General features: G+C 42.0%; 1 protein-coding gene across 1 annotated transcript in view; it reads right to left on the bottom strand.

Moving 5' to 3' along the window:
• MYBPC3 (myosin binding protein C, cardiac) overlaps positions 1–5,761 on the bottom strand; it is a 125,888-nt gene extending 120,127 nt beyond the window's left edge. The window contains exon 1 of the mRNA XM_019519242.1: positions 5,666–5,761. Coding sequence (XP_019374787.1) covers positions 5,666–5,690 — 25 coding nt within the window. The 5' untranslated portion in view covers positions 5,691–5,761. The remainder of the gene's footprint in view (positions 1–5,665) is intronic.
• Positions 5,762–10,204: the final 4,443 nt, after the last annotated feature.

Genomic DNA, 10,204 nt, shown 5'->3' with positions numbered 1-10,204 from the left:
TAACAAAATCCTTAGTTTTGTATATTGTGGAGGGTGGGGGGTGTTATGTGTGGGTGTGTATGGTGGGGTGAGGGGCACTGGCAGAGCTTGGAGGGTTGTGGCTTGGGAGTGAGGGGCAATGGCATGGGCAGGGCACTGGCATATCAGGGCTGTTCAGTGCCACAAAATGGGGGATGGGGGGACAGCCACAAGTGGACCTGCATCCTGATGAGTGAGGGGGTTAGGGGGAGCTCTGATTTTCTATGATAAAAAACCCCCAAAATCAAATGCCAAAATATATAGGTATTTAGAATTTATTTTATTATAATGATTGAGGCACTGGTTGGCTAATGTCCAAATTGCTTTAAAATTGTAGGTATATCAATAAAACATTGTGTTCAAGCGATAGAGAGATAGATAGTGGCGTTTCATTTGAATCATGGAAAAACATGGATTTAGGATTTTTAAACGGAGAAAACCAGTATCCCTCATCATTACAGTACTGTCTGGAGCTGTAACTGAACAATTTAAACCTACACAAAATTAATTTTTTCAGTGTATTATTTACCAATGCACTGTGGAGTGAGATGCTTGAAGGCTAGGTTCTATTATAAAACCTAGCCAAAATTTTCTAAGATGGATCTCTAAATCTAGATTCTTTAATCCATGTTTGGAGGCTAAATAGAAATGGCGTGATTTTCAGGGGTGTTAAACAACTTCAAAGTGCATTGAGGTCTTTCATTGAGGCCTATTTATACATTGGCTTACAGATGTAAAAAACACCTCATAAACAGCATTTTATTTTAAACTCTGTGCACCCCTGTGCCAAGCCCAGTGTATGCCCAGAAGAGGCAGTGCATTACTTAGACCTGGCTCACCCAACGTCTGTATAAATTGGGTGCTTTGGCGGAGCTTTTATGGCAATTTTATCTAACAGCTGATCGAATCAGCTGTTAGATAAAAGTGCCAAAAAAACCCACCGAAGCTCCTGATCTACTACAGATTCTGTGGAGATGGGTCAAACTAATGTGCTGCTTCTTCCAGTAAAGCATCCCCCACCCCAATGTCAGTGCTCCAAGTGTGGTTAGTACCAGTTTGACTGTTTTCTGTTGTTCTCACAAAAATATTAGAAGGGGAATGGTTGATGTTTTTCACCTCTTTTCTTATTTTTCTCATAACCACAAAAGGCAAAGGGATTTTACTTACACGTCCCAAAAAATTCTGCTTTTAAGCAGAGACCAATTAGGAAAAGTTTAAAACCAGTAGATGAAAGAAAAATCTGCACACACAGAAATGGCTAAAATGGAAAATATTTAGCACTCTTAACTATAGCAGGCACAACTGCTATAACACCATACAGTGGTGTGATATAAGGTTTTCTTTATGTAGGCATTTGTGCTATGTTAATTATGTTGGTGTCAAAGTCAAGTTTTAATTATCAGTGCATAAAAAACATGAATGAAACTTTCATGCCATAGCAAGAGGCATTTTATTTATCCTATATTTTTAAGACATTTTGGAAATGTTTAGAATTTTTTTAATTGTCCATTTTGTACCGTATTTTTCTCTTAATTCCTGTAAATACAAGTTTCCTTACTTATCAGGGGTGGCAGATACTCAGCTGGTATAAACTGGCATAGCCTGATTGCCTGGATACACCAGCTTTTACCAGCTGAGGATATGAACCCATTGATGTACAGATAAGGTAATATTAATACTCTTCTAAAACTTCTAAAAAAGATAGTAACTGGTTTTAAATAAGTAAAAATCTTTTAATATTGAAGTCTGACATTTCATACCTAGGACAGCCTAGAAATTAATGCTGCATGTGCCACTACAACAAGTGGATTCCAAGCAGATTCCAAATATGCTTCTAGCCATGACAAGCTATGAGATATAAGAACTTAAAACTCACTGACCCATTCATGACAATGCTGAGTCCTGAGTGTAAGATTAGGACTTTCTACCAGTTTTTACTTTATCCATATATAGGGAAAACAAGGGGGGAAAGTGTTAGATTCATTTTTGTGAAAAGATTGGGGATTTTTTAAAAAGTTTGTTGCATCTATTTTTAGGGGAAAATATCTATTATAGGACAATTCTAAATCAGTGTGTGCTGTGATTCTAGACATGATATGTCATAAGTATATTTATATACAACAATGAACCATGAAATGGTGCTTATTTTATTCTAATAAAATGTATTTCCCCCTTGGCTTAATACATTTACATTTAATTCAGTAATGCATCTGTGACTTGGTTTCAAGTAGAGGTTATTTCCACATTGGTTTAAAGTATCTAGGGCTGATATTACACAATACTTGTTAGGTCAGTTTGAAACCATAAATCACAACAGAAGTTCTAAACACTCTTGACAGATTTTTCTATAGAGCAGTATCTCTTTGATTGTTTGTAATTCTATGTAAAAGCAAAATGATACTTTGTATTAGAAATGTTTTTATTGAATAGCTGGAAATAAAGGAATGTGTTAGGAAATCTACTTAAAGGTTACAGTTTTAAATTATTAAAAACTTTCTTCCATGTTGAAAAGATTGTTGAGACAGCTGGTCTGGGTATAAGCCCTTGAACATTCTCTGGCTTCAAGGCACTTCCCTTGGTCAGGACACAGGATGTCCCTATTTCTGTGACATGTTGGACCATGGCTCTTTAGAGTTCTTAGTGCAATTTATAAACAGTACCAAAGGCAGGAAATTTGATTTGCTCAAGGGCATAAGCTCCTTATAGCCTCCATCTTTGTGCTTGTGCAGCCCAACCTGAATTTATATTCTGCATTATTCTGTATCAAAATGCCCTGAAGTATTGAAACACAATGAAATGGAGAACTGGCAGCACTGTTATTTCTTGAGACTGGAGGGATCCTTTTCAGGAATTATCTGACAGATTTGGATTAGGTTTTCTATAAATGAATTAGGCATTGGACCTTTCCTTTGCCCCCTTCCCCTCCCCTCCCATCTCCCTTCTGCCCTGGGATTAATCACAGTTTTTGAACTGTCTTTGTCTAAGCCAATGATTCTCAACCAGGGTGCTGCAGGGTGTCACTGTTAGATGTACAAATGCCTATACGATTCACAAGATAAACCCAAGTTTTCAAATAAAACTCTACAGTGTAAAAAATATTTTGACCTGCTGTGTTCTTTTAGAATTCTTTCCAACAGAAGTATTGCTCTTTTTTTTTTCCAAAGTCAAAAAATAAGTTAAAGCCAATAGCTATTAGCTAGCATTTTCTGAGGGGTGCCTTGAATCTAACAGGGTGTGCCTTGAGTCTAAAAAGGTTTAGAACTACTGGCCAGAGATAAGAGCTGCACAGGGTTAGAGCCATGAAATATCTCAGAGAGTCAAATAAGATTGGAAGTAATGTGTATGTTCTTCTTCCACATTAAGTGGCAGAGCTGGGTAGCCTTACAGCAGGACAGAGGGTCAAGTGCCTCCTACCTCAGAAAGTTTAGGGCATATTCTTAATCCATATACAGGAATTAGTGATTATGGTGAAAAGTACTTTAAAATTCAGAAATGGATTGCTCAGTCAAAGGCATGATGTAGTCTGATAATTCTGAAGCTATGCAACCTCGGAGAGGAGACTATGGCAAGTATTGCTTGCCATCATGTTTCTTTTTCCCATTATTGCCTATTCTCAGCATTTAGAAAGCATAAGCCAGGTATCAAAAAGATTTGACATTGCCTAAAAATCATAAGATTTTTAAAATAATAAAATTGGGGTGTATTTTTATTTGTCTTCTGGTTTTCTTGAGAGTTTAGGATTTATGTTTTTAAGCTCATCTCTTCAGTCCTGAGGGCTGGAAATGTGCTTATTTTGTAAAAGAGGGCCAGAATTTCATGGTCACCTGACTCCAGTCATTTGACTTTCAAGAAAAACACCAAATACTTCACGACGTGATAAAATTGCAAGAATTGGCAACAGTGCTTTCCTTTCAGAGACATAGTGAAAGAGGAACTTAGAAAATCTCATTTAAGTAATCCAGTAGTTAAGTGTTTTGCAGTCCTTTACAATAAACTTAGGTTTGAGTCATATCCTGCCTTCTGCAGTGGCTAATACCAAGTATTCCAACCAAAAGTGAAAGCCCTTCTTAAATCATTCAGTATCCATCATTCAGTGTCAATGGTGCTAGAGGAACGTCAGATCACAAGGAATCTGGTGAAACCCACGAGAAGCATACTTCCTCCATGGCTCCCACAGAAGAAGACTAAGGGACTTGCTTAAGTTCACATAGGATGTCAGTGACAGGGCAGAGCAGGGAATGGTTTCAGGCTAGGACCTCTAACAATGAGCCATCCTTCCTCTCACCTTCTTAATATAGGTAAGCAATTTGGCAACTGTGGGCATGACGGAAAAAAATCTTCCCTAGCTATTATAACAGCAGATTTATGCCAATTCAGGGCTTTATTAAAGGGTACCAAGGCCTACAGCATCTGAGAAACACTGGTCACATGCTACTGACCCCCTGTGAAGTGCTTGCTTTTAAGCACTATCTAATATGCACACTCCAGCACCAACACACCTGTGGAGCACATCAAGGGACCATACTCAAGGGTCAGGGACACTGGATTTATACCAATGTCGCTGAGATGAGACTAGCTCTAAAAGTCAAGGTGTACTCTCAGACTTAGTACTATTTTCTGCTGCGTGTTCCCTGTATACAATCTGCAAACAGATCCAACTTTAACTTTTAATACCTATTTTTCTAAATTTAATTATGAACTCAGAGTTTTCAAATGTCCCTCCTTCTCTCCCCTCTCATAGACAGCAACCCTCACTTACCTCTACCTTTCATGGGTCTCCTCTTCCTTGCACAGACAGATTCCCTGCAATTTCAACCCCCTTCCCATACCACCTATCACTCTCTTCTTCCACGCATAGACAGGTGGCCTGTGACTAACTGCTTGGTTCTCAGGAATATCCTAAATCTCATCTTGGTTCCCTTTCACATGTTTTACTTTCAGGGGGAGGTTGATTGTGGTAGAGTCTGTTTTGACCTTGGTTTTTGTAGATGACTAGTTATCTGCTGGCTCAGAGATAGAGGAGGTCAAGAAGGGAGTATGCATAAACTCTACAGCATACCCACTATTTCCTCAGAGTTGGGGTGTAGTTACTTGCCAGAATTACACAACTGAGTCTCTGAGAGACAGTAAAATATTAATCAGCTGCTTCGAAGCTTCTCTTCACAGTGGAAATTTCTTACCCAAAAATTTTACTGGAAAATACCCAGAAAAAGGACTGGGAGTTACTTCCACTGCCCAGAAAATTCCTGGGAGAGAGAACACACATTTTTACAGGCCTGAAGTTGCCTAGTAGAGAAACTGAGTGGTGATAAGATTTTGAGAACAAAATAATTTAATTTTTGTTCTTTCCCTTTACTCAAAGCCTCTGGAATGAATTCTGTACCATAGGTTTTCAGAGAAAATAATTACTCATTTCCCTGGGGTAGAATCTAGCTCTTTTTTTTTAGATTAACTTTACAAAGTACTCCTTATTATTTTCCCCCAAATACTTTGTCACTGGCTAAAAATATCTGTTATTTGTTTTTCCAATTACAATGGAGCTAAGCTGTCTCACTTCTGTAGTACAAGGAGACTGTCTCTGCTTGGAAATCACTCTTTCAGTCAGACTGTGCTCCACCTCTTTTTGCCTCTTAGTTGTGGTCCTTACCTGCTTTCTTTGAAGGCTCTGGCATCTTGAACTTTTGTCTCTTGAAGCTCCCAGAAGTGCCTAGAAACCAAGATGCATGCTAAACTGGAATGAGACTGAAAGACTTTTGAGACCCCACTAAAGAAATACTGACTAGAAGTCCCGCATCCTGCTCCTCCCCCTTGACCCCTCGCTCTTGTCATCAGTTGCACCTTATCAAGAGCAGGGCGCACTTGACAGCATGTATCAGTCAGGATAAATATAGCCAAGTTCCAGGAGCAAGATTGCTCAAACCACCCAGGACTGGTTGCTGGTGTAAACTCCAAGCCCAAGACTGATGCTGCACATACATACATGTATTCTAATCTTTAGGCCATTTTTGTAATTATTGTGGAGTTTTTTAAAAATGATCCCTTCCTACATTAGCTCTTGTCAGTAGCCGTGTCAGTCCTGAACCATCCTTCAAGCCAGAGTTTAATGGTTGATTCTTCTCAGATGTGAAATTCTGGGTTACTAGATCTGATTCTGGACATTCAAGGGGAAACCAGTTACTCTATCCTGTTTTAAAGTTCTGACTTTCCTCTCAAGGCTACTCTGTAAATAGTTTCTGCTATATAAGTATCTTTGGAGATGAAAATTTTATTCCCCCCCCCAAGTCTCATATAAAAATGTAGCACAAGTGAGCAAGACATATACTCAAGATCCCATTTTGCTGAACACTGTATAGAAATTCTTTGGAATCCTCCCCAGAAAGTTTGGGACTGCACTTCATGCTCCAAGCATTGCTGTTTGTTTATGTGTATTTTTGGCACAAATAAAAGTAACGACCATGCAAAATAACTTTGATGACTTTGCTTTTATGGTTTTCCTGGCCTCGTTGTCTATTTTTCTCATTTTACTTGTGGGCTTTTTGGAGCAGAACCTGTTTGTGCACAGGATCCAGAACATTATAGAATAGATATAATAAAAATTCAAATGGCAAAAAATGATTTTTTGTTATTGTTTTGATTGTTCCCACTTGCATAAGCCTCAATTTTCAAAGGACTTCTGAGAGGAAGCTCAGGCTAGACTGTTGCCTTCTGGGCCCACCATGTAGACAGAATACTGATGACAAGTAGTGTTAAGTTATTTAGCAGCTGTGTTGGTCTGAGACAAATTTTAGCCCATTTTGGATTTAAACTTCATTGCTGAACAACAAGAAAGATTTCTACACCTCTCTGCCCTTCTGCCATCTGACACCACCAGGGAAGGAATCCTGCCTTATCTACACATCAAAGAGCAACTCCCAAAGGCACTCTCATGGACCCAGAGGAACAGACTTCCACCTTCAGCTTCCTCTGTGCAAAAGGGGGCCAAGTGTTTGCACTGGCCAGGCCAGAAGGTGGGGGCACTTCCTCGTGCCTCCCAGTGTCCAGGATATTGCCAAGGGCAGCCTAGCCCAGCTAAGTGGGGCCATCCCTGATTGGCTGTCAGATACATGCCCCCAACCCCCTGCTGTCACCACAGACCCTCTGGTGCACCCAACCCTAGGCTCCCAGCACTAGTTGCCATGGCAGCCCGGGTGGGGATGGAGCCTTATGCCCCTGCCCCCCCACCAGCTGGCATTTGCATAGCCTGGGGGCCCCCTGCAGTGTGGGCTTCCCCCCAACACACATCCTGGCCCACTGCATCATCCCAGCCCTGCCCCCATGCCAGGCCTGGCCTCTCAGTTTTGGAGCTGGGGACTCTGTTCCCAAATGACAAATTTGCGTTGATTTGCATGTGAGATGATTGATTTAGGGACTCAGTCACACACAAAAGGCTGCATCCTTGTCAAATGCCAAGTCCGTGGTGCAAAATATGGAGGCACTGTAAGATGGCCACAAAATTTTAACCTGGAAAGAACAATACACGTTTCCTTAGTCTTTTCTTGCAAGTGGCTGAACTTCCGTAGCTAAGTTTTGACCCCCTTCTTCCCTTCCCCTGCACTTCCCCCCAGCCATCCTAAAAAAAGAAAGTGCAGCCTGAGGAAGATAGTTGGTATGTAAAAATTCTGCCTAAATGATTACATTTTGGCAAAAGCTACAAGCAACTGGGCACATCTACACATGCAGTTAATGAGGAGCAATAAACTCTGGCACTTAGTGCAGCAGGGTCTATTGCTCCTGGGCATGCCATTTACATGTGTACCCAGAAGCACAGCATGCTGAGCCAGGTCAGAGTAGCCCTGACTGGCAGCGGGTCCTGGGGATCAGCCTGCCAGCTTGGGGCTGCTCTGACCCAGCTCAATGCACTGCAGAGGGTCTGGCTGGGGCATAAGGGTGCTCCAGTGTGAGGCTAGCTGGTAAGCAGCCCCTGCACTGAAGCACCCTTGTTCCCCAGCCAGCTCTATCCCCATCTCCATGTGTAGTGCTGCAGAGTAAACAATAATTCCACATCAGGTTAGTACTTGTATTTAAGTGAAGTTAATTAGTTTCCTCTGCACTGCATGTGTAGCTGTGAGATGTTTACTGCAGAGCTAATTAGGCAACTAGAGTAAATGTGTACTGTAGACATGCCCACTGAAAACAAGAATTGTTATCAAGTTTTCAACTGGCAATGCTACCAATGCAGGTTGCTACCAGCTCGTCCTATAAATAATAAATCCTAAGGTTTCAGAGCAAAAGCCAAGTACTGTTTAGTGTTAGGATGAGGCATCACACAAACTGTTATTGCAAAAATTTTAATATAATTTTGCTGTAAAGTATCTGGCATAAACATGGTCTACTAATCTAAACTGATTTGGGAATCCTGTGAGCAAAAAGAGGGGACTTGCCATTCCCTTTATTCATTGCTCTGGAAGATTTTTTGATTAGATTAATTACATTTTTGCCTCCCTAAATCCTTGCTTTACTTTCATGTGAACAGCAGGATTCTTCCTTCGTTGGTTTCTTCCTATAGGGTATTTATATACATGCACAAGCCGCAGTGGTGAATGCTTTGAAAAGTGCACAACACTGTGGGGCATGCAGCTATATAACCCGTTAATGGTGCATACCCATCAACGCTGAGAAAACGGTGGTAGTGTACTTTTGCACTAAGACGCAGGGGAGGTGCTTTTGTTCAAAAGTGAACCACCATCATTTTCTGTGCATGGATACACATTTCACCACTTATACAACTGCACACGCCACAGCATGGTGCGTGTCAGCTTGCATGCAGAGCAGACTCAATTAATTGAATCTGCTTTGACCCACCGGATCTCTGGCAGGTCCCTGCACAAAAATGTGTGTGTATAAATGTCCATATTTTCTAGCATTGCTGTTCTGTATTAATAGCTATTGAAAACCCGGCTAGAAATGTCTCTATTTGCATGACAAGTGAAACAGTCCTTATAACACAGTTCACAAACCACTTTTGGTATTAAAGTCACTTTATAATTATAAATAAATGTAAGGCAATATACAACATTCTAGAAAAATGTATAATTATTATCACTGCAATGCTGCCACCTGGTAGCCAGCAGTGTAATAGCAGGGAAAATATTAATTTTCTGGTATCAGCACGTTTTTCTCCTAGCCTGAAGAAAAAAATATGCCAAAGAACATATTCCTTTACAAATGTGGAATGCAATTATTTTCACATATCAGGTCAGTCATTCTTGTGACTGTATTTGACAATGGTGATGGGATCAATTGATACTTTTCAATGTCAAGCTTAATTCTAAATCTGGGACACAATGTGGCAAAACAACCTGTGAAGTTTCTATTTAGCAAAATACCGGATAAAATGAGGAATGGTTATTGAAAAAGAAAAATACCTAGAGCTAGAGGTACACCTATACATTGATTCTATATCAGATCAGCACCAATATAGGGAAAATTGAAAGAATCGGAAATTGACTTTTTTTGCCTGATGCAGCCGATAAAGTGGCTGATAAATGCCCTATGCATGTGCAGAGCTGTGGCATTCATGGGGTCAGAAGTGCAGCCCAGCAGCTTGGAGACCAGCATCTGGCTGGTAAGCCTGGGGTGGGGGAAGAGGTGGGAGGGGTGGGAAGGGACATGGAGTGGGGCAGATTGAGGCTCCTGGGGTGAGGGAGGGAGTGGGACTGGGGCAGGCGCTGCTCAGGCAGGGTACGGAACAGGACAGAGCCATGAGCAGCTCATCTGAGGGTTGTGGGGGGGCAGCTTCCGCCACTGCACACCCCCCGGGAGGGCATGCAGGCAGTGTGCCCGTAGATTTGCGCAGGGCAGGGTGGGCTGCCACTGTGGGCTGGGGCCATAGGCTGCGCCAGGCTTTTCCTAGAAAGGGCTGGGTTAAGCTGCACTGCACTCTGAGCAAGTGGTGGCAGTGCTGAGAGGGAGTGTTGGCGGGGCTATGGCAAATTTTGGGGTGGCCGCAGTCCCTGTCCCCTCCACATAGCCCCGCTCCCAACACTCCCTGAGCGCAATGCAGCCTGGCCCAGCCCCCGCCAGGAAGATCCCAGCACAGCCCCAGCCCCAGCCCCAGCCTGAACAGCATCCTGCCCCATCCTGCCCTGCGCAGATATGGGGGCACCACCCCATGCCCTCCCAGGTGGCAGCTGCCCTCCCCCCCACC

This window comes from Gavialis gangeticus, unplaced genomic scaffold (assembly GCF_001723915.1).
Source record: "Gavialis gangeticus isolate Ggan-Ray unplaced genomic scaffold, GavGan_comp1, whole genome shotgun sequence".
NCBI classification, from domain to species: Eukaryota; Metazoa; Chordata; order Crocodylia; family Gavialidae; genus Gavialis; species Gavialis gangeticus.
Note: the sequence above shows the minus strand (reverse complement) of the source record. Positions and strands in the feature narration are given on the sequence as shown.